Source organism: Periplaneta americana, chromosome 1 (genome assembly GCF_040183065.1).
Source record: "Periplaneta americana isolate PAMFEO1 chromosome 1, P.americana_PAMFEO1_priV1, whole genome shotgun sequence".
Classification (NCBI taxonomy): domain Eukaryota; kingdom Metazoa; phylum Arthropoda; class Insecta; order Blattodea; family Blattidae; genus Periplaneta; species Periplaneta americana.
In genome coordinates this window covers 121,941,777-121,967,890 of record NC_091117.1, presented here as the reverse complement: position 1 = coordinate 121,967,890, position 26,114 = coordinate 121,941,777, and the positions used below count along the sequence as shown (strand labels likewise).

Below are 26,114 nucleotides of genomic sequence, written 5' to 3'. Positions count from 1 at the left end.
AAGAAGTACTAGTCGTAAAGAAAAATGTCACTATGCAAAATTGTGCATTCTGTATGCTTCAAAGAAAATCTGACATAACTATGACATTTGTTATATAATTATAATTATAGACTTAAGCACGTTTCCTCATTGAAAATCGTACAAGTTCCAATATCCCTGGCATGTCTCTAAAAGGTTGACAACCATTGACAATGTGTTGCCGAACTTCGTTAACATTATCAACAGAACTGGAATACACAAAATATTTCAAATATCTACAAACAACAAAATCCAGTGGATTCAAGTCAAGAGGACCTGGAAAGCCACGGTGTTTGTAAACCATACCTGATACACTTGTTGTGGAAGCTTGTGCGTAAGAACTCTCAAATGTTGAAATGAATGAGAGCCGGTGTTCTGTCATGCATGTACTACAGCAGCTGCCTTTCCCAAAGAGGCACATCATTAAAAAAGTCGCATAGCTCATGTTGGAAAAATGGAACCACACATGATCATTAAGTCTGCCTTATAAGAAATCAGGTTGCAAATGCAAGAGATGAATTCAGTTGGTGGCCACAGTGATGACATATCTTGGAAACTGTTGGCAGGGCCAGCCCAAGGAGAGGGCCAGATGGGCGTAGCCCAGTGAGCCAACTTGAAAAATGATATTCTTATTACGTATTTAATGAAACATTCATATTGTGGCAACCTTGATGGAAAGTTCTCGCTACTTCGGGGAGCTTCGTGCGTGTCCGGCAGAAGGGAGGGGGCGCAAGGAGGCGGCGCGGCGCATGGCAAAGGGAGAGGGGAAGAAAACCGACTGCGACAGATGTAAAGGAAGTCTGGAGTCTGAGTGATGGGGAGACCGAGAATCGTCCAGAAACAGAAACTTCCAGGGTCGAAGGTTCGCGAAGTGTGGTTTAACTAATAAATAGCGAGCAGCCTTCGAAGAGAGCCAGTTCAGTTTAGAACAGCGAGTCAGTGAACGTCAAGCAAGCCAGCCTTCAAGACCTGGGTTCGACTTGAGGAGGACCACAACTGTGGCAGCGACCCGGCGAGTGCAGCATATCCGGAAGTCTTGAGTTCGAGTGCAGTGGACTGTCTGTAGAAGTCTTGGGTTCGAATACTGTGAACTTGAGTGAATGAGCTAGAAGAACGAGCAAAGGCAACGAACTGTGAACTGAGAACTGACAGTTTTGTTTTGTAAATAGTGCTTTGTGAACATTAGTTGAGATTAGCAGTACACTGTTGTTCTCAATAATCCAAGTGAATTGTCATTGTCGTCTGTGGAGTGCAATAACGAATACTGTGTTGCGTGTGGAGTGAAATACCCATTGTTGAAGGGAGTGTTTTAAATTCAGTTATAGAAAGTCATTGTTGTTGTAATAAAAGTAACATTATTGTGTTGAATTAAAAAAGTCACAATATATTCATAGCAAAAATTATTTCCAGTAGTTGAGACCCTTCATTAAGTCATTTTACATTAGTAAAATGAATACCATAATTTATTGTATCATATATTTGCTGTTGCACTTTCTGCTTTTAATGTTTCTGCATTACATAGATCGAGCTTACATCAAGTTGTGTCCAACAATGAATATACCTTGTAACTGTTCAGTCGTCCAAATTAGCCTGGTGTAATGAGCCCAGCAGAGTAGGCGACACCCATGGTCTTGCCTATCTGTTCTGATGATGGAATCAGTTCCAAAACATTGCAAATGCCACGTTTCAGGACAGAGTGTAATATTCAAAAACCTAATTCTGAAATCAGATGTCGTTTAGGTTTTGGCAAAGAAGAAATGGCAGGAAATTTAGAGCAAAAAAATATGAATATAGATCTAATTCCTTGGATTTTTCTTTTGAAGGAAGATAACAAGATTTATAGCTGTATCAAAAAAGTTCTCCAAATTCCCAGCGACATTCCCTAAAGCATGATTTACTCCAGCAGAAAATATAAAGGCCTAGCTGTTCTTCAGGTTTCCCAGGAAGCTTTCCTTCAAACAACAATCTACAGTTCATGAGTAAGCCACATGTCATTCCAGTTCATAATTACGATCAAATAAACACATTTGCAATTAAATAAAGATGAAGAAAACAAGATAGTCAGACAATTGCGGCAACTTCTTCGGGATAGAGAATACTTTGCCTGGTATTCTTATTCACATATTGGCAAGGGTGTTCAGCTATTTGCTGAAGTGCCCGTGGCAAATAGTTGGATCAAGAAGAAGGTCTAATGTCCCTTTCATAAGACGTAAACATGATGATTTACATTCACTAACTAATGTCTTTCAATAAATGAAACTTGTTCACTCTTATACCTTGTTATTGCACAATCCTGACCTAGCATGCAAGAACACATAACTACTGTACTATTTTCAGAATTTATAAAAGTACATTTATCTGACAGTGACAATTCTGGGTCTATGGAAAGCTATTGTTATGTACTTTAAATGTTATTAACGTTCAATCATACACAACATTATTGACTGCAATACTACACAGCAAATAACCAGAACTTTGAAGCATCTTTTCTCATTTCTTATGAAATGCTATAGTTACCAGGTTCTTGCACTGAACCACAGAATTTTATTCTCCAAACAAGCTTCTGCATTCATTAATGACATTCGGAATATTGATGTTTCTAATGTGTTTGTCACTACTCTATTCGTATCTCGTAACAATAGGAGATACTGTATTTCTCGAAAGCTCGACTAACTTATATTTTAATGAGTTTTTATAGATAGTATATTTCTTACGATGATGATGATGATGATGATTATAATAATGATGATGATGATGATGATGATGATGATGATAATAATAATAATAATAATAATAATAATAATAATAATAATAATAATTTGTATTATGTATATTGACAAATACATTAATCAAATGAAACACTCTGTCTTATTCCTCATATATTTAATATTTATGCATGCCATGACTGTGAATATCTCTGACAGAAAAGAATAGATTCATAACCTTACAGTCCTTTCTATATGTAAACGAAACCCAGCAATTAACATGTGCAAGGTACAAACAAATTTTAAATATGTATCAATGAAGCAAAGATCAAATGAGACCACTACAACTTACAAGCACATTTGCCTGTCTTAAACTTCACTTTGTAACTGAATTATAAGATTTAATTTTTAATTCACCTGTACATCGTCCTGAAATCCCAATGAAGCAGAGAGTCAAACTCAGAAGGGATATTATTATTCCATCTCTTCAGAAGTACCTTTGCTTGTGATTCACGCTCTAACTGCTCACCAATTTTTGCAAATTTAAGACAGCTCTGAAAAATAATTCAAATGTTTCAATCACCAACACACCAGGAATTGAAAACTTAAACAATGCTCTTGACAGTATCACATTAAAATTCTTGTCTAAAGTTTTCCTTGTCAGAAAATGTAACACTAAATTTGTAGTAGTAAAATTTTGATAAAAGAAAAAAAATCGAGCTGAGAATAAATTTTCGATATCTTCCTATTTCACAGATGCCTGCTTTATATAGTAGCATATTAAATTGTTGTGACATGCTGTTTTATTAATATTATTATTAGTTCTTTTTTACAATTTGACTGCTAAATGTCTACGATTTGCATAAGTAATTCCTATTTCACAAATGCCTGCTTTATAAAGTAGCATATATTAAATTGTTGTTACATGTTGCTGTTTTATTTTTATTTATTATTATTATTATTATTATTATTATTATTATTATTATTATTACTACTACTACTATTTCTTTTTTACAATTTGACTGCTAAATATCTAAGATTTGCATAAGTAAGTTGGTGGGAGGCCCAAATTTTTTTTGGACCCATAGGTGTAGCACTAAATATGGATTTGTACCTAAAAAATTATGAGTGAGTTGTTGCAAAATATTCTTGTTGTTGCTATTGGTCCAATGCCTAAGCACTTGACAATGAAGTCATTTGTTGTCTTGCACTCCAGTATTTTTGTACAATATCATCTTTTGATGTGTTCTTTGTTCTTCTCTTCATTTGCATCACACAATACACAGATGGACGTATGGAAATTGCTATCCTGTGCAAGTGGCTTGTCAAACAATCATAACCCATTATCAATTGGAACATCACAATAGCAGATATACGTGGCTCTTGGGGTTAGTCAATAAAATATCCCATGTTTTATCTTTTGCTCTATCCAAATTTTGTTGTTTTGGTCAGATCTGAATTTACTTTCGATTAGTTGTTTTACAGAATAAAATGGAAATCCGTTATTAGATGGGTGAAAAATTTCAGTGCCCTTCTTAGCCAAAAAGTCTGCTGTTTCTTTTCCCTTTATATTATAAGGGATGGAATCCACTATAAACTATTTTTTTTTCTGTATTTTCAATGTAGACCATTCTGAAGTAATGTTCACAAGATCAGAACAAATTCTAGATCAATATCCAAGTTACGAAAGCTAAAACTTCAAGTGACTGTAACCATTGTTTTTGATATGTCAGAACAACTAAGCTATACAAAGCTGGATTATTGTAAGATGGATCAATGTCCTCCATATGGGATGAGGACAAATGAATGTTAATTGATGAACAGGACAATTCTCCTTTTTCGGATAAAGGGGTTGGACTAGAAAACGGGGATAAATCACCATGATTTGCATATCTTCGAAAAGAGGTTCAGTATACACAAAATATTAGCTAGCCACAAACTTAAAAAAATTGTCAAAATAAACAAAAAAAAAAAAGCGCTGATATTAATGGAAGGATCAACATGGACCAGATAAATAAGGACAATTCTGGTTATAGATCATTCGTGACGGATAATATTGTGTGTCACAGTATACATATCACAGCAAATATCCATCCAATCTATCCATCGTTCACACATCTGTCCATTCGTGCACATACACATACTGCTGTAATTATTTTAAAGGGATACTCCGTACATGTGAAGTTATATTAATATTACTTCTTAAGCATAAAACATACTGAAATATACACATAGCCACGTGTGCATGAATAACAATGTATTACAAAACCTTGCACCTTTTCCAGAAACTAGCATAAGAAGGAGAGAAGCAGTAAATTATCATCTACAAACCCGTAATTCTGCGAATTTCTGTAAGTCCAATAACTGTTTAGCTCGCAGTTTGGTTGACAATGGATGTAACTCAGCCCAAGTGTTGAGGAAAGATATCACACTCCTTTCCACTTGCTGCCATGCACGATCTGTATTGCCCTGAATAGTATATATAGCAGCCAGTTCCTCACTGTGGTGATTGGAAAGGTAAGTGCTTTTGTCTTTATCTGTTAACCATTCATCGATCTGCTGGAGGAATTTTCCTCTATTGCCATCTGTGCCTCAGTGGCGGCTCGTGCCGGATAAATTAGGTGAAGGTCAATAGAATTCTAGGTAATTTCCTGGAATCGTTATATAGCCGTGACGTCGCGAATGCTTTTGTAACCTATACGATGGTCATATTGAATTAATGTAATATATTCACGATTTTCTTAAGTTTTATGAAAAGCACAGCATATAAAATAAACAAATTTTCAACATTTTCGGAAGCTACGTCTCCTTAATCCCGAAGAATTCACTGTCTCAGCAAAACTTCCGCACAATAAATACCACAACATAATAAAACAACCACAAGTCCACATGACATAAAAAAGACAAAATCTAACACATTTTATACAACACATCAAATTAAAAGAGTACACAAGAAATAGGACCCATAACAAAATTCAAAATCACAATCATAATCGTATACTGTATTCATATTTTAAATCAACTTCGGAACATGCAACTTCCGATATAAGCTTACCTATCCAGTAAAATCAGTAGCTACGATTAAATCAAAGCAGTATTCTGTTGAACAGAAAACTTACACTTGAATGGAAAAGAAAGGGGCACTAGTAATTTCATCTCTTACAAGTTCATTGATGCATTCAGAAATACAACCAATTATTTCATTTTGAATCGTTTTAGATTTCCCAGAAAGAACAGGCCTAATTTTTTCATAGTGATTTCTAATTTTCATAGGGCCAATGAAATGAGAGCCAATAATTCTTTGAAATTCCCCCTGTTCTGTGACGAAATACTCTCATCATGACCGCGAAAAGCCAACTCCTGCTTGCTTAGAAACAATACCGTATCGATTGCGGTGTGCATTACCAGTCTATTTAAACATACGTTTTCATTAAATTGACTTACGTATAACCTATAACTTTCCTTTAGTGCATCCGCAATGGTGTTCATGTTCTTCTGCAGGGCCTTTAATTGCAAAATACATTTAATGTGTTCAGCTGAATCTGCATGGCTGTAAAGACCGCGATTGACATTTCTGAAATCGCAAAATCCAGTTGAATTCCAAGCGGGTTTCTCGTTCCCCAGAAGAAGACAAGGCCAACAATATAACTTCTCGTTTTAGTGACTCCCACATAACCAGTTGCAATCGGCATACCACGGATCTTGAAACTGAATATTGTATGACCGACCACCACTTTTCACTTTTTTCATAGTTATATTAATGTGACTTGTTGTCCTGCGGTATTTTAAAATATCTTGCTTATCTTCTGCACACCAACGAGAGAACGGTGTCTCCAAAAGATTACACACTTAATCGTTTAAAGGATTCATGTTTTCATCGCATTAATACACGTAGTAACACCTTCACACTTCGCTGCACTTATCACAACAAAGAATACGTAAAGCGAAATCGTTGGTCAGCGCGGGTCAAATGTACAATGTAGTTTCAAATGTTATGCCAACTTTCTTTATTACAGGGTACTCGAATTATTTCAAAATCCATACAAAACATAATATTCAAGAGATGCTAACGTTAAAAAATACCAAAATATATACGTTATATGCTAAATTTAAACAATATTTAACTTCTTTACAGAATATTTTATGTTTTCTTATTTAGTTGCAAAATATTACAGTTTGCCACCCTGATCCAATGTTTGGACGCGAGAGAGTTTCTGTCTTTCAAGAATAGAGAAAGGAGATGAATGCCTGCTCCACAGACCCTCATAATAGCCTCGCAAAAGGGACCGGTAATTCATAGTAAGCAACTCGTTGTCATGGCAACTGGGTGTGTTTACTGAAGGCCAAAAGGAAAGTCTCATTCGGACCTTCAGCTGGTCTGCTAGCCACGTGGCCTGACTGGTGAGGGGTTCATGTGAAGTGCTGCAGTGAACGTTAACTGAGCGGATTAAGCCGAACAAGATATTAAAAAATAGAGCAAAATATGGTTTAGTGAAGGATTCATTTTATTTTAATTTATTGATAAAATATATTTTATTAAAGCACGAAAAAAGGGGTGAAGGTGGCCTTCATGTACTTCACTTGAATAACCGCCACTGCTGTGCCTTTGTCTATCATTATCTGAACTTCAGATGATAGCAAATGAGGTAGAAGATTGGCCTGCAACCTGAAAGCAATTAGATTATTCAACAAAATCTTCAAGTAAAACTTGCGTTAAAATAACACAAGCTTAAAAAGTTCTTGATATTACTATCAACTTTAGCTGTAAATTAGATCTAAATAAGCTCTGTGTATGTTTTATTGATCTCATACAACAGTTATATTCTTCAACTTCACAACTTTGCTCCTCCAATCATGTAAGGAAGAGTAAATATGAAATTATTTTCTTTACACTCACCATGTATCTGTCCATAGCTGATTCAAATCATTATCCACTTGTCGTCGAACCTGGACATTAAGCTCATCCCAATCTGACATATGACCAAGACACTGCAACAAATAACTTTCTTGCAGAAATCTCTATGTTGCAGCTATACTCAAATATTGTATTAGCAACTTTATTGTATGTAAAAATGAAGATTTAAACTTCATACACTAATAAAGAAATAAAAATAACAACAACAACAAAAACAGTGCTTATTGCCAGAAAAATACAATGTAAAGAAACTGTAAATTAACAAAATTCTAGCACTCCTCTGAAAGAGAGTGTTCTCGTGCTCAGGGGAGGATTCATGGTTTCATTTCCAAAAAATGATAGCACATAAAACGCAATGAGGCTTTGGTAATTGGTCCGTGTCTGGACATAGTATTAATCCGTATTGTAAGTAACTTTAGCTTTACTAGACTTTCTTGTGAATGCTCTCTTTTTCGAACCACATTTTACTTCGTCTGTTTCTTGTAAATCGGGACTGTCACTTTTACAATGTCTGTGTAAGATATGTTAGGTTTGGTGCTAAAGGTACGGTTTGTTTACGGCAATCATTTGCCGGGCGCACATCGCCAGCGATTGTCGCTGGAGTTGCTAGCAGTTGAAATGAATGGGCACGGTTTCTTTACAGCGAAGATCACCAGCGCAGTTCGTTGGACGCGACGCAGATCGCTGGAGGTTGCTTCTGAAGCAAATTCAGGATGCACATCACCGCATTCGTGTTCAATATTTAGACAAGGTCATGTTGTAATATCGAATATCTAATCTGTACACGTTAACCACGTCTGTAGGTTTTGGCCGCAAAACAAATCAAGACGTTTTGTAATTTTTCGCGGTCTGAAGACGAAATTATTATTGAATATGTGTCACAACATAATGCTCTTTTTAATATGAGCATGTGAATTAATAAACAAATTAAACAATAAACCCTTACATTACATATTACATTTTTATCACGCCCGAGCCCCAGAGAATTTCGTTCAGTGTCGGGTAAGGGGGAAATTCTCTCTTCTGTAAGTTTTCTGTGACTAGGCCTACCTAAGTACTTACGCGGTATTCTGAACTATAGCGGTTTTTTTTTTTTTGTAGAGATGTAGTTGATCGTATATACAAGGCATAACAAAAACCCAAACGAACCAAACCTAACCTATCACATGTTCGTACATGTAAAGTGTATAAGCGGATTACGAAGGGAACTACCTCAGCGCTAGTTAGCCAATTTTTTTTAAATGATTGTTTGGAATACACCATGTAATGTTATACAGTATAATAATAATAATAATAATAATAATAATAATAACAATAACAATAATAATAATAATAATAATAATAATAATAATAATCAGTTCATAACCTGAGTTACTGCCAATCTTTCAACTGGAGTTATGGGGGTCTTGACAAAATTTGTAGGTAATTTGACATTGTCATTTTCAATTAAACTCAAAACATAATCAAACTGGTCAGGTGAGAGTCTGAAATATTCCTTAAATTTTGTAGCGTTTTTATAAAGATGTCTTATTATCAATGTGTTAAAACAGAATTCTGTAAACCTATTCCTGAATATTTCATTAGTCTGTAGCTTGTTCCTTTTATAACATGCATGCGAGATTTTGATATCGTCATCTCCCTCTTCTAGAATAAATAGCAACTTCATTATCTTGGATTTATTCATTATAATTTTTAGGTTATGTCCGTGGCCTACATTAATTTACTTGACCATATGTAGTAGATGAAGGAATAAACAAATGAGAATCTACAGCGATGTGCGTCAATAAAGAAACCACTTCTCGGCGATCATCGCCAGCGTTTATAATCGCTCTCTCATCTGTCTGGGACAACTGTCGGAGTGACAGCAGCATGCAAATACAAAAGATGTGATTGGGCTATCACTCTACCTAATAGCAACTATTTATTTACTTTGTTTGAAATTAATGAAGCCAATTGCAGTACTGTACCAGTAATAATAATCCAGAATTCAGTTTCAAAATAAATGTATTTACCAAAAGCAACTCAAGCAAAACTTTAAGCTTTTTATTCTGATTTTTATGGTCCTCGAGATAGTTTGCATCCTGGCCTGAAAAGCTCCATGGCCGGCAGATGAGAAACAATGATATATGAGCATCCTGTTTTGTGCAACAGATGATGTCTTTTCAGCAGTAAAGTTTAAAAATTTCGATCTTAACATAGGCCTTATTTTATTTTATTGTTTAGTGAAACTGCTATATTGTGTAAGCTTTCCAGTCAGCTGTAAATTTAATTTCTTACGTAACATCTTTAAGTTCAGAAGAAACTGCAAGAGCAATTTTCATATACGAGGTGCTACCCGAAAGTTTTCAAAATTTGTATGTGACGCGTGACCAAGCGCTAGTACAAAATTCCGCTAGGTGACACTTCATACATCTCTTGTGAGTCAGTGGGACACGTGGCATTTAGTATTTGTGAGCGTTTTTCCATTGTTACATGTTGCTTACATTGCGATTTCACAATGACAGATTTGAGGGAGCAGCACGTCTGCATAAACTTGGGAAAACTTCTGCAAACACATCAAATGTTAAAGCAAGCATTTGGAGACGATACTCCAGGCCAGATCCAAACCTATGCCGAACATCAGTTGATGATCATCATCATTCTGGGCGACCATCAACTGGCATTACACCCAAAAATGCCGCTGCTGTTCAGGTTGTGATCGTGCAAGATTGCAGACAGACCATCCATGACGTCTGCGACATTGTTGGACTATCGGATGGCACGTGCCAGAGGATTTTGTCTGATGAATTCAACATGAGAAGGATTGCGACAAAGTTCGTTCCGCAACTATTGAATGCTGAGCAGAGACAGCATCGCCTGGAAGTCTGCAGGGACCTTCAGAATCAGCTTCATGATGACCCAGACTCCCTTCCCAAGGTTGTCACAGATAATGAAAGTTGGGTTTATGGCTACGACCCCAAAACCAAACAGCAGTCTTCTCAATGGAAAAGTCCATCTTCGTCCCACTCCAAAAAAACTCGTCAAGTGAAGAGCCATATGAAGTCCATGCTCGTGTGTTTTTTTCGACAATGAAGGAATTATCCCCTAGGAGTTTGTCCCTCCTGCGATGACAGTGAATGCGGTGTTCTATCATGACGTCTTGAGGCGGTTGAGGGAGAATGTGAGGGAAAATGTGGTGCACGGACAATTGGTTTCTCCATCACGACAATGCAGGTCACATACAGCTTTCATCGTGAAAGACTTCCTGGGGAAAAGCAAAATGACAATCATTCCTCAGCCACCATATTCGCCAGATTTATCCCCATGCAAATTCTTTTTGTTCTCCAAGATGAAAATCAACTTGAAAAGTCGAATATTTCAGACAGTTGAGGAAATTCAAGCAAAATCGCAGAAGGTGCTGAACAAGCTATCAAAAAGGACTTCCAGGTGGCTGGGAGTGGGGGACTATTTCGAAGGTGATGGTGGTGCATAAGATCCAGGTATGGTGTAATTCCATTTACTGAGGTATTTCGGGAACTTTTGGGTAGCACCTCGTATATGAAATAAGGGCAAAGTATGTGCTATGTTGGCTGGGTGCTTGATTTCAATATTAAGTATGCTGTCCAGTGAATATTCCACATATAACATGCACACACAGATAATACATACACATATGAAGTAAGAAAAACAACAAATATAAAATTTTAAAAAATCTTATCCTAACAAGATGAAACACACAGGTTCTTCCTTTTTCACAACACAGTACAAATAACTAAGATATCAATAAAAAAGACAAGAACTGTAAAATCACCTTGTACAGTGCCTCAAGATAGTTATCACTTAGAAAGGTTTCTTCCCCCATGGAAGAAAGAGCAGCTTCGTACTTTTCTCGTGCATCATTCCAATGACCTGATGCCTCTGCCTCAACAGCCTTCTGAATGTTTTCACTGCAACCCAAGTACTTGTGGAATATTCCTCGAACTACGTCCCATTCATCAATGCTTTTATACAGACTAGAAAAGAAGTACACTAATTAACTAAACAATAATTCCAAATATAAGGGAAAAACCAGTATTTGTGTTAACAATGTTAGCTACATTTCAATGTAAGAATTGGTAATAATGAAGTTAGAGGACACATTGGAAAACACGGCGAACCAACTTGTAATAATAATGGACAAAGACTACGAGATTCTGTGATTTACAATGATGTAAAAGTAATGAATTCTTTCTTTAACCACAAAAATACACACACATATACATGGCACGCAAGAGGATCACAATCTATTATTGACTATGTCATTTGTAATCAAAAATTGTTTAGCTTCGTTTTAGATGTCAAAGCTTGCAGAGGTCCTGAATTAGAGACAGATCATTATTTAATTGTATCCCCTATTAGAATACCAGCACCATGGCATAAAAGAAATATTAAAAATTCCAAGCAAGAAAGTACTAGGCTTATTTTTAAAGTAGACTTATTGAGAGATGATAGTATTCAATGGCTTTATGAATGTAGACTAAAGGAATATCTTCAAAAAATCAAAATCTCGGATAATATAGAGGAAGAATGGAACAACTTAACAGATATTTTAAAAATGGCTGCATTTGAAAGTATTGGCATACAAAATATTAAGCAGAAGAGAAAAAGAGGCATACTGAAATGGGATGAGGATATCAAAAAGGTGATAAATGATAAACGAGAAGCATATCTCCGATTTTTACAAACAAAAGAACTTGAAGACGAAATTGATTATAAAAGAAAGAGGGCAATTGCAAAACAGGAAACAAGAAAGCAACACAGAGAGAAATGGAATGACTTCGTCTCAAGATTAGAAAGAGATTTAACATTACCAAGACCCAAAACTTTCAAAATTTTAAAGAAAATAAATTCGGAGATAAAAGAAAATGTTGTTATAAACCCTATTCCTAACGAATTTCTACTTGATTACTTTAAAAATATATGGTTTCAAAAAAACATCTCTCTTACATTAAAGACTTCCAACAACAACACAACAGATATTATTACTTATGATGAACTCATTGAAGTACATAAATGTTAAAAAAAACGGGAAAGCCCAGGCGAAGATAATTTAAATTTCGAGCTTATTAAATACGCTGGAGAAGAATTTACCTATAGATTTTTATATTTCTTAAACAATATATGGGCAGGATCGAAACCCCCAGAAAGTTGGCAAAAAGCCATTGTAGTACCCATTTATAAGAAAGGAAACAAAAAACTACCGGTATGTCAAAATTACAGGTGTATAAGCAAGAGGAGTAGAATAGAAGAGAGGGGCTCAAGAGGCGGATTAAGTGTAATCTGTCAAGAAGCTTCTTTTTACCAGCAGTGGAGCGCCACATGCACAAAAATGGCGGTATTTTCAAACGACTTCCTGCACCGGAAATAGCGGGAATTTCAAAATACTTCTTTGCACATTCCCGTTACATTCATATTAACATGAATGTTTGAAATGTAACCATCCCTATTACAATTCCTTTTTTTTTTTTTTTTTTTTTTTTTAGCCAGAAACCTTTTTTTGTAAATTACAATATCATAAGTGTTTTCAGAACGAGATATCTCATGAAGTAGAGTAGTAGAGGTAGGAAATGGACTGTGAAATTGGAAATGATTTAGACATGACCAAGCAAATCTGTTATGTTGGAATGTATCAGATTTATTTATTAACAATATTTCATTTTGTACATAAACACAAAGACCTTTATTGAAATTAACTGTTTGATGTTTTACTGTAATAGAGAAAAGATCGTGAGCTCACAATAGGTACTATATATATATATATATATATATAATATTAGCAACATAGTAGTAAATGTTACACAAAGAAAAAAATCATACCTAAACATTCTTAACACACTACATATTTATTAATGAAGTAATCTCTGCTCTTTGAAGTCGGCTAACCGCTTAATTTTCTGATATTTTCAGATATACTACCATTAGTTATTATTGTGTTGTAAGGAAAATAATTTCAAATCACCCTTAGTAGAAATTGGAGTCTACAATGCTGTGTTCTTATTGTCTCCAAATAAGTAGCTATAATGTGTAAAGTCTTCTGGTTACATTGAAGGCAATCATGCACAAATATTTTTTTTAGGATTAACACTTAATGACATTATGTCAGTTTGTTCATGAACTTCTACATTACATTTTGGACTATATGTGGGGAATATTGGAAAATATTGTATTCACTAGTGTAACTTTGTGTTCAAACATTACGAACATTAGTGTTGTGGTTAGTTAATTTAAGTTCCATTTCTCTGAGAAACACAAATATAACAAACTGAAGAAATAAAATCATACACAGTACATGATAAACATAAAATTAAAACAATAAAAATTAATATTTAATGACATTATGCCAGTTTGTCTGTAAACTTCAACACGAAATTTTAAGCTGCCTGTGGGGAATATTAGAGAGTAGAGTAAGAGAGTTAATGGGTTTATTGCCAAAAACTCAGCATTTGTTGATTTCAGTTAAGTTGTACAGGTTTAAGAATTCCAACGTATATGTAGTACCTACTACTGCATTTATTTCCTCAATGGCATAATTTGTCATTTAATATGAAAATATTCTAAATGCTAGTGCAGAATACAATAACTTTATGTTCCAACTTTGCGATTATGGTAAATAGAGTCTACAGTAGATTTCACAGGCTTTGTTGAAATATGCCAACAACATCGGTCCTGTGTTTGATATTATGATGTTATTTAAAAAAAAATTATTATTGCCTTGAGTTACTTCGTATTGTAGTTAATTTAGGTTCCTTTTGTTTGAGAAAAATACTAAATCATAACAAGAAACATAATGTAACAAAAATACAAGAACAATACAAAATAGCAACAAATAGCAACTAAAATTAAACATGCAAAATCTTAAATCAAAAATACACAAAGAAAACATACTCATTTGGCCACAATACCACAGTATCAGTAAATGTGCACATCACTTTTCTGCATCCAGTTTCACAAGCACATTAGGTGCAAAACTTCTCACATCTGCAGTTCTCGTTTGTCATGAAGAAGAGGAGTGCCAGCGAAGATAAAGTTGTATTTGAAAAGTAATGTTAATATTATTTTACATATACAATCCTGCAGACAATCCTCTGGTTCATGATTTGTACAGGAATGTCCCTGGTTAACAGAATTCAAATGTAACGCCCTTAATATCTACTTACACAGTACAAGTGAAACAGAATTGTTAGAAAATTATTGAGTATTCCTTGTAAAGCCACTCTTCTACGAAAGTTTGCCTTATATACAAATGATGTTGGGTTTTGTGAGAAAATACTGGATAAGCTAAAATATGCTTGTGACAAAATGAGTGACATAGATGAGCTGTGCTGTCTCATATGCGATGAAATACCACTAAAATCAGCTTGGCTTGTAACAATAATGATGATTTTGTTGATGGGTTTCAAAGATTTGAAAAACACTTGTCAGGTAAACCTGCAAATCAGATGCTTGTGTCTATGGTGAGTGGTCTATGTCTTTATTACAAGCAGGTAATGAATTACTTCTTAGCAAATTCTGCTACTCCTGGTATATGTTCAATAGTGCAACACGGACATTAAGCCATTTAGTTGCTGCAGACATTTATTGCTTGTCAACACTGCTTTTAAAGATATTTCATCCCACATAAGGCAACCTACTTTGTCAGTGTGAGTCATCATACTACAGGCATTCCTTAGTATGTCGAATAATTTGTCACTAAAACCAACATCAGTGGTATACTTTCGCAAAACTCTAAGCAATGTAGCCTTAGAAGGGAAATTTAATAGCTTCCTAATCATTCTATAGGCACTTGGGTTCTGTATATAAATATTAAGAGCCTTTGCTTTCAATTCCGGTGACCACCGAACTCTCTGTACATCCCTTGCATTTGAGGAGACACAATTTTTTACCAATTCATATAATGGCCCGGGAACCTTCTTCCTTAAAGTTGCAAGGGCAATGTCAATCTTCAGATCTCTCTGTGTGGTCTTGAGGACTCTTCCTCTCAGATGCTGCAGTTGTACTCGAAGACTGCAAATTTTCCTCCTCTTCAGTGTTACTATCAGTGTGGCCGTGGTTTGCATTCTTGGGGGCTCCCCAGCCTCTTCTCACTGCCTCTCCTCTCTTGGGGGGTCACCAGCCTCTCTGGCGGGGGTCCTCTGTTTCTTCCCGTACAAAATTAAACAACCAAAAGGTTACAATTATGAACTGACAGCAAGAGTAAGTAGTCCTGTACCACCAAGGATAGAGGTTACAATTGAAGCGTTGGGCCGAATAATGGTTTATGTTACAATTTTTGCCATTATACTTTATCTTAGAATGTTATCAAGTTATTTCGTTTCAGGAACAGATTTTCGGAAATTCTTTCAAGATGTGCTCACAGCTTGCTCTTGATGTCAGAAAGGAACTGTTTAAAATGTGTTACTCTCTTATAGTCAACATTTAAAAACTGTTTGTCATTGTCTTCATTATTATTCTGTTCATAATGTTACAAACTTCTCCGATGTGTAATATGACTTTCAGTAACATACAATCTATACTTTGCTTAGTGTACAAAACATATTGATGGAATAACGGTGTATGTTGCCCGTCCAATAGTAAATTATTTATCAGTGGAATGACGATGTAACATTTTCGTTCCTCCTGCCCAGTTAGCAGATTGCAATACAGACCATTATTCGCCCCAAAGCTTTAATTATGGGATCTACTTAGCCTGATACTTCACTATTTGTGTGAATGGCTTTTCTTTATGTATTCATTCACAATTTGCAATTACGACAGAATTTATAGGTATAGATATGAAGCACTGAATTTGCATAATATAAAAGGCTTGCAGTTACTTAAGTAAGTTACCTTGACCATTGGAGATAGCTTCAACTTTGCAAGGTATGGCTCCCGAAAGCTGTTGTGCAGTTTGTTGGGCTCTTTAACCATCAGATCTTATATGCCCAATGCTTCTAGGCATGCCTTGCATCTGAAAAACATTGAAATAAAGTGTAAAATAAATATAAATTATGAGCACAGGAAAACCATTTCATGGCACTTAATAAAATCACTTTGAGAACCAAGAAAAATTAAAATAAACTCCTCCAGTCAGCTTCACGTTAAAATACTAATTATCTCGTCATTTCTATTGTAGGCCTAATTTTGGTCCAGGAAAAAATTCGTATTTAAAGATAACATTTGTAAAAATACAATGTAGGCGAAACAAAAAATAAAATAAAATATAGGTGGATAAAATATGTCATAAAATGGTTTAAGTATAAGCTACATCATCATAGCTCACTGTAGCTGTTCCCTTTCACTTTATAGGCTATTAGAGTGATTTTATAAAGTGCCACGAAGTCACGTTCCTGTGCTTACGGTAATTTCATACACATATACAGTATAGCCTATATAACATTTAATTAGATCATAAATAGACTTGTATTATTATTATTATTATTATTATTATTATTATTATTATTATTATTATTGCAATTTATTATTATAAATATTACTATTATTTTTATAATAAATGTTATAAATATGTAAAGGTCTCAAGTAATAATACCACGCGGGGAATATTCAAGGAAAGGGTCTATTACTCTATTTTTTTCTATTGGAATATTGAAACTCCGGTACCAAGCTGCACACGACACGACGTGGTTTGCTGCAATTTTATTGGTTATATTCAGTGTTTGAAATAACTTTTTTTCTCCCGTGTGTGGTGCGCAAAACAGCAAAGTTTCTCCTGCACTGTATAAAAAGCTTCGAAAATAAAAACAAAAAATGCATCTTATATATAATATATAATATATATTATATATATATATATATATATATATATATATATATATATATATATATTCTATCAATAGAAATAATAATAAAAGTCTGTTAATATGTAACTAGATGTTACAAATTCTGTATATGTGTGTATGAATTATTATCTGATAACCTAACCTATATAATTTAAAATGATGCACGTGGCTAGCAAAATTTACAAGTATATCAAATTAGTTATAAGTGATAACATTGCTATATATTCTAAATGAAAACTCACCTCTCACTATCCCAGGTATTTTGAAGAAACATTTCGAGTGGTGACTACTCTTCTTACTTCCGCAGTACGGATATTCGCATTTAATTTGTCCGGCCATCCTTCCCTCGCCTAGGCAAGAAAATTCAATATGTCTTCTTCTTCAGTTCTTGAAATACGGCAAGAAATTGTTCCAGGACTAACAACTTAAACCAAGAGCACGCAAGTTCATTCTCCATTTCCAGGAGTCTAAAATCAGTGACGGAATGTTGGTAAGAGGCGATGTTAGCGCTCATCGTGGCAGTGCCATAGAATTAACAGCGATTAACAGGGAATAGATACGATTGACCCCCTCTCTTATATTTCTACTCCTCTTGGGTATAAGTCTTCTCAATTCGGGATATAAGATCTATACAGCCATAATCAAAAATAAACTATCACATCTTTACGAAGACAAAATCACTGAAGAACAGACTGGAATCCGAAAAGGAAGATCATGTTGTGACAGCTATTTCACCATGAAGATTTTAATTGAAAAGCACAGAGAATTTAATATTCACACCCACTTGGCTTTTATTGATTTCATAAAAGCATTCGATAGTGTTGATAGAAATAAACTTTTAGAGATTTTATGCTATGATAATGTGCCAAACCAAATCATTCTCTCCATTTATAATTTATATCAACAAAATGAAATTGCCATAAGAACTGAATGCGGAACTACTAGCTGGACTTCCATAAACCAAGGTGTTAGACAAGGGTGCGGTCTTTCCCCTCTGTTGTTTATTATATATATGAACCATATTTTATACATTTGGAGGCAAAGTCATCATGCTGGAATTCAAATTAATCGAAACACAGTTCTCGATACACTAATGTTTGCCGATGATCAAGTTATTATCGCTAAAACAGATGATGCTTTACAAAGAGCCATTTATAATTTGCAAATAACCACCTCAGATTTCAATATGGAAATCTCAAAAGAGAAAACAAAAGTCATGGCATTTTTGGGAAAGAATCCAATTCCAAGTAAGATCATGATAAATAATACTTTAATTGAACGTGTTAATTCCTTTAACTATTTAGGTTATAACCTCTCTTACATCACTGATGAAGATATGTCGAACAAAATATCTAAATTTATAAAAATCACTGGCGTAATTAACACCGTCTTCAAATCATCCCATGTTCAGAAACATACAAGGCTAAAGGTATATAAAACACTAGCTCGACCAGTCTTCACTTATGGTAGCGAGGCATGGACAATCAGAAAAGCTGATGAGCAAAGGCTGACAACAGCTGAAATGAGGTTCATGAGACGAACACCAGGATGCTCTTTGCTGGAACACCGTAAAAATGTGGACATATTGCAGGAACTAAAAATGGATCCTATAGTTAATTTTGTTCAACAATATCGACTTCAGTGGAAAAAACATGTCGAAAGGATGGATCGCACTAGATGGCCTAAACAGATACTTATGTATCAAGAGGAAAGAGGAAATTGGGAAGACCACGAAAGCGCTGGCATGAGACCGTAACAGATCCTGTAGGATCTAATACGTGACGGATATGATGATGATGATGTTAGCTAGAATATGATGCAGAAGAGATTTACTTACTCTACAAGTGCCAGCCAAAGGTCTTCTTCCCCACTTGGTTCAATTGTTCTTGCTCGCTTAGAAGGCCCAGCCTCTATATTCGAGTCCCTGGCTATCAGCATTTCTTCTATCAATAAACTGCCCAATGCCATCAGTCCACTTGCTTTTGATACTGTAATCACCAGATATTGCATAGTTTTTACTTAGTTATAAATGTTACGTACTTAAATGATTAGGCCTATATAACTAAAAATGAATTTTTCGAACAACATTTCCTAGGTTTCTGGGCAAACTAAAAGAAAATAAATTATGAAATATGCTTCACTGTCAACGATGTTACGAAGTTAATAAAACTTATAACTTTCTATTGGGAAATCCTTTGTTATAGTTCACAAACATCATGGAAGCTGTAAATTAATTATTTTTTCTCTTCATGCGAGAGAGAGAGGTATTTTCACATTTCACTTTTATTCGTGACCTAAATCATTTCTTGAAATTTATTTATTAGCAATAAAATGTATTAAGATCAACTTTTTCTCAAAATTATGGGACATCCTGTAAAACATTACTGGTAATTTCATGTAAGGTAGAAGAAAGCTGTCATTTTAATGATGACATCAAATCAAGCATTCATCTAAATTATCCAATTCTTTTAATTATTATTCAAATCTGGTGAGACATGAAATCTCTGCTATACAATAGAGGAATTGAATTGAATCGGTTATTGTTGAAAGGAACTAAGTCCACTTTTTAAAGTTTTAAGATAATCGAAAAAAACTGTTTTGTGGATAATCTATCGAAGATTAAACCAACATATATTGTATACATCAAAAATATGTGATATTGTATACATAAAAAATATGTGTATAATATATGTTGGTTTAATCTTCGATAGATTATCCACAAAACAGTTTTTTTCGATTATCTCAAAACTTTAAAAAGTGGACTTAGTTCCTTTCAACAATAACCAATTCAATTATAAAATTAACGAAAAAATTAACAGAACCCAGCATACTAAACATCGTGAAGTAATTACAATTAGAAGTTGATTTTTCCAGGAGAAAGTAATAATGAACATTAAGGTGAAGCACAGAAAAGTGTTTTATGCATTAGTATGTATAGTATACAGGGTGATTCACGAAGACAGTGCCGTATTCTATGATATGATTCCTGACATCATTGTGAAGAAAAAGTTCATATATACATGTGTCCGATTTTGAATAGTTTTTGGATAAAATCACGTCTCTCTCTCTCTCCTATTGGCGTTACAGTACAGCTGATAGCAGTAACAGAAAGTCTCATGATATCAAGGTCAGGTTAGAGATAGGTAACACAAAGCAAGATCACCATACTAATCAGTCATTGTCCTTCATTCAGTACGTATGTGTTACCAAAACTGCCATTTCAGTTTTCCAATACCAAGTAATGTGTATGGCTTTTGTGACGGGATGTTAGAAATGCTGTGGACGAATTTCAAAGGAGATTTCCAGATCGTAGAATGTAGTCAATGGTGTTTTCATTCGTACATTTCAGTCACTGAAGGATACTGATTCAGTCCCCAGTGCTGCGATGGCATATAAACATGTGATTGCTGAGAATGAAGGAGAACGTGAAAATATTCTTTGTATGGTACAATGAAGCCCATTCACGAGTGCCAGGAGCATATCCAGATGACTAGGTGTTCCTCAAAGTAGGGTGTGCAGAACATTGAATGATTTATGTACCCAGAAGACTATGCTTGACGAATGCATTTTTGTGCGTGGATAAATGATGATCTTGAGTTGCATGGATTAATTTGTTTGGAAATTTAGTCAATAATACAGAAACTGTATACCAGAAATGAAACATCTATGTGCAAACAGTAATTTCTCTGTTGCTTATTCTCGGCTTAAGTGCACCCCCTGGTCTGTTACATCCTAAGGACAAAGAATGAATAATCTGTCAAACAAAGACAGCACAATTCAATTACAAGGAGAAATGTGTAGCATGACCACAGAGTAAACACAGATATTAAGTGCGAACAGTAGGAAATAAGTTTCGTAACATTCTATTTTTTCTACTTTCAAGTAACATCTATAAAAGTTGAAAAATTACCCATGTTTCTCTTAATTACCTGCAGCCACTTCTTCTGCTTCCAGCACAATATAACGTACGTGCTTTAGTGCTATTTCTAACACAGTTCCCATCAACATAGAGGAGCAGTCCTTAGTATTCCTCAATATGTTCTCGAGAGCTGTTTGCACTTGCTGTGTAACTGTGTTCTTGTCATCTCGCAGCTCTTCCAGTAAACTATCGAACAATGATACGAACAGCTGACGAGCAATTGCTGCATCCCGCTGCAAATAGCACAAATATTACACTCAATTTTAGCAACAATAATCTTTTGAATTAAAATGTTATAATTAAAGAAGTTTTCCAAAAATGTAAATTGTTCAACCAACTTTATCACTTGTTTAGTCAATTGTTTAGTCTGAAACCTCGTGACACCAATAAGGCATAACTAAGGTTCGGATAAAATAGCTGTATAGGATAGAGGCTTGACTTGTTTCAGACTAGGCAAATACTAGCCCCTTCCACTAGCTAAAACTCTCCTGGGAAGAGTACTCCCCACCCCCTAGCTAAAACATCAGTAAATGGACAGTAGAGCTGATGGGAACTGAATATACATCGTCACTACTGTCAGCTGGGGGACAAGCAACAACTAGTTAATGTTTGTAAACAAAACGCACAGACCAACGATGCCTATTCTGATATAGCTACCTTATCCAAATCTTAGGCATCACTCATGTGGCATTATGACTTAATAATTCTTCTCTCACCAAAGTTATCTAATCGATTTTAAAACTTTTGCCAATCGCCATGCACATTCATATAATTTATTCCATGTATCTAACATTTTGATAATTTTAATTGCAAAGATTATTGGGCATACCAACAATCTTACACTTCACGACAGTAATAGAGGCTAGCATTCCACTTCAAACCAATTCAACTATGTAATTCATTAACAATCTACAAATAATCAAACATGATCGACAATTATTTTTATAAAAGTTACCTTTGAAGTCATCTCAACACTATCTACAAGTAATAAAACATTACTAATATTCGAACTTTGACGATAGTGAAACAAGAAAACTCGTAATTTGGATTCTAAATTGCTTATATGAAGATTAATATTCTTATGAACAATTTTTACTGAAGCACTCTTACAAAATGAACACAAAATAAGCAATTACTGAAAATTAGGAAGAAAATATTTGATATGTCCTTATTCATCGATTTTATTTAATAATGCTTTCAGTTACAGTGACTACTTAACAGCAATGTAACATATAAGTGAAATGACATTAAATTTAATAACATCTGAAATAGCATTTGAAGACTATACAGGAAGAATAAGTTAAGTCAATTTAGTAAAATTTTCACAAGAGAAATTTAGAACGTCTTAGTTAAGCCATCTTTGAGTCTATTATACAGTACTAAAATTTATAACACTTATTCTTAAAGAATGTAAGATTATTTGTAGGAAATCTTAGCTGCTTAAAGAAAAAGTATGCTGATATAGGCCTATTACATTTCAAACTCCAATCCAGAAAATTTTACGAAATTGGCTTACTTGTTCTAATCATATGACCTTCATTTAAGTACGATTAAAAAAAAGTTATTTTGGACTACTTGCTCGTAAGAAATAACCCATGTTCTCAAATTGTGATAATTGTAATAAATGTTCCACAATTTGTTCAGTTACATCATGATATCATATTATCATGATATCTTACGAAACATTTCACTATTTCTAAAACAGTAACAGTGTCATTAAAAGACACATGATTGTTGGAGGCAAATATTGGCAGCTTCGAATTCCAAAGTAGACCGCATCTTAACAATGAACATGTAAAGTATTTTTGCATTCTACATTCTCACGGCAAACCTAATTTCCAACAAAATTGATTTATGATGTATAAATGACGTTCGATTTTCTATTGGGGCTTAAAATACGATCGTGTAAATGTAAAAGAAAAATGAAAAAAATAAAAACGTATATCAAAAATAAATTAACATATAAACTATAGGAATTTTACTGGGACCTCAGAAAAAAATGTGAGAAATGCGTAAGTGAGAAAAGTATAAAATAAATTTTATTGTATTTATACAAAATATGTATTTATTTTGTTTTGGAAACCTCTGAGACTAAGTTGGAAGAAATAATACAGCACCAGATTGTCAAGTGTTGTATCTGGGATCAAAGGAATAGGATGATATGATATTACACTGAAGACGTTAATCCTAGCATTATCTTACAATGATGGATGCCAGCACCGAACTGGGAACATACAGCATTTATTATTAAAATGTCTTATAAAAATAACTTAGAGTTATACTTGAATTAAATGAAAAATCATAACATAATTTAAATATATTAGTATTAAAAAAAATCTGAAGTATAGAAAAACAATTTAATTAATGGAAAAATTGCAGTACAAATAAGTGAAGGAAACTACCTCGACTATAACATGACTCATTTTAAGAGCTGAAGATACACACACACAAAAAAGAAGTTATGCCTCTGAACTCTGGCCCCTTAAGGAAGGAAGGAAGAAAAAAAGAAACAAACAAACAAAGGAAGGAGAGTAGGAAGAAAAAAGAAACAAACAAACAAAGAAAGGAAGGGAGAAAGGGAGCAAAAAAGAAAGCAAGGAAGGAATCAAGAAAGCAACGAAGAAGGGCAGAAGGAAGTAAGTAAGGAAGACAGCAAGCAAAGATGGAAGGAAGCAAGCAAGGATGGAAACAAGGAAGGAAGAAGGCAAGAAAGGAAAGAAGGAAGTAAGGAAGGAAGGAACCAAGGAAGGAAGTAGAAAGAAAGAAGAAAGAAAATAAGAAAGAAAAAATGGAGAAAAAGAAAGAAAGAAAGAAAGAAAGAAAGAAAGAAAGAAAGAAAGAAGGAAAGAAAGAAAGAGAATTTGAAACAACATAAATTACGCTTTTGAGAAACAGTGCAGGACATACATTTCTGAATAAGAAAAGAACTTAAGATATCCATTAAGAACTGAACATTTTTAAATTAATAGACAAAATAGTAGAATAGAGACTCAAATGAAAAGGACAAGTTAAAGGAATGCCTAATAGCCATAATCTAATACAAAATGAACTATAGAGCTGTCAAAAAAAGAAATACTGGACGATGAAGAAAAAGATAATTGCAACAATCATTACTGTCAAAACTTCGAAACCTAAAAGGTCTGTGTGAATGATTTTTTGGCAGTGAACGTCTTTGCAAACAAGGTTATAGACCATGTATGCTTTGTGAGAGTGTACTGCTCTGAATTTCACTGTAATATGAAGATGAAGTTACAAGCTCACCTTGGCAAGTTCTTGCATGGGTCTGATGACTGCCAAGTATGGTATCTCAATGTCGGGGAAGTCCCCAGACCGATTGTCTCGGAACGATGCTATGTTAGCTTCACGCCTGCGAATTCTTTCTCGTTCTAATTCTTCTCTTCTAGCAGAACGCTTAACCTCTCGACTAGCATGAAATATTCTTTCCTGATACTTATTACGCAGAAATCTTCGCCTTAAGTTTGGTGTTGAATAGGAAGCAGCACTGTCCACTGTAATAATTGTCATTTTTCATTAAAACTATATTAGGCCTAATAATTAGGGAACAGAATCTTAAGTAATTTTTTTTTATTAAAAGCCTGCAACTGAGGTAAAAATTTCAGACCAAATATCACTGAAGTAAATACCAAATTTTAATTTAGATGAAAATACATATTTTTAGAAAATAAATATGTAAATACATATTCATGAAAATTTGGTTAATAGTTCATATTTTTAAACTTTTTTATATAAGACGCTAAATTGTTCAGTTTATTGGTCCTGCAACACTACCTCTGTATGTGCATAGAAAGAATGAAGAGGAAATAACCTCGCATGTTTTATGATTCATATGGTAGTATTATGCCATATGATGACCAACTTGAAGATCGAGAAGCATGTGATTCTCCCTACTAGTTCTGAGGACATGCAGCATTCATTCAGTTGCTTTCGACTTTATGAGTCCGATTTACTTCAGCCTTTAGTGATATACCATAGTTTTTGACATGTGATGTTTGGGTGTTCAGAATGCCAAAAGTCAAAGCAAGTTTAAGTTTCTGTTTGCAGCAATACTTGAATGAGTTCAAATACATTTTAGTACACAAAAAAAATACTGCCAACCTTGTAGCAAATCCATATAAGCAGAGATCAGTAGTCACAAGTAATGCAACATTTGACTAGCAGCTAGCAAATCGCTGTGGCTGTACATTTAAACTTACAAACGAGCACTTTAGGTGAATCAGAATCCTCGTTCTCACATTCAGGGCCTTTAAAATATCGTGTATATTATTCACACTTATGTACGGCTTTTATTTCGACTGATATTCCTCTATATAAAATGAACAACATTAAGCTTAGAAATTTTCTTGTTAAGTATACGAACTTCGATTCTCCAAATTAATCTACTTCAAGGAAACATAATGTTCCATAGTGAGGTAAAAATATTGCAAAATAACAAAGGTGTGTGCGAAAGTGAGAAAATATTGGTATATACTGATGTACTGATGAGACTTTGGACTCCAGTGGCAGAAAAGTGGGAAATGTAGTGTGTTTAAAAATGACGAAGTTGTTAGAGTCCACGGCAATTCGGAAGGCGGGTTGTCTGCTAGCGTTTGCATCGAGAGAGACAGATAGAGAGAGCAAGGCAACATACAACATTGCCACATCGTACTTCACGCACGTACAATACAAATAGCGCAGGAGAGAATTTAAATTATCAAAAGACAATAATGACCTTAGCCGTTGATTACTGTAAGCATGACACCAAA

At 34.5% G+C, this 26,114-nt stretch overlaps 1 protein-coding gene across 5 annotated transcripts in view; it reads right to left on the bottom strand.

The window, feature by feature from the left end:
- Positions 1-3,140: 3,140 nt before the first annotated feature.
- The window catches only part of LOC138700127 (DNA-dependent protein kinase catalytic subunit-like), a 240,742-nt gene continuing 217,768 nt past the window's right edge, over positions 3,141-26,114 (bottom strand). For all 5 annotated transcript variants that reach the window (XM_069826504.1, XM_069826490.1, XM_069826469.1 and 2 more), the window contains 7 exons: positions 24,613-24,860; positions 21,362-21,584; positions 19,270-19,420; positions 11,429-11,630; positions 7,621-7,712; positions 5,055-7,389; positions 3,141-3,277 (listed from right to left, as the gene is read on the bottom strand). In XM_069826504.1, the coding sequence (XP_069682605.1) occupies positions 7,260-7,389; positions 7,621-7,712; positions 11,429-11,630; positions 19,270-19,420; positions 21,362-21,584; positions 24,613-24,860 (1,046 nt within the window). In that variant the 3' untranslated portion in view covers positions 3,141-3,277; positions 5,055-7,259. The remainder of the gene's footprint in view (positions 3,278-5,054; positions 7,390-7,620; positions 7,713-11,428; positions 11,631-19,269; positions 19,421-21,361; positions 21,585-24,612; positions 24,861-26,114) is intronic.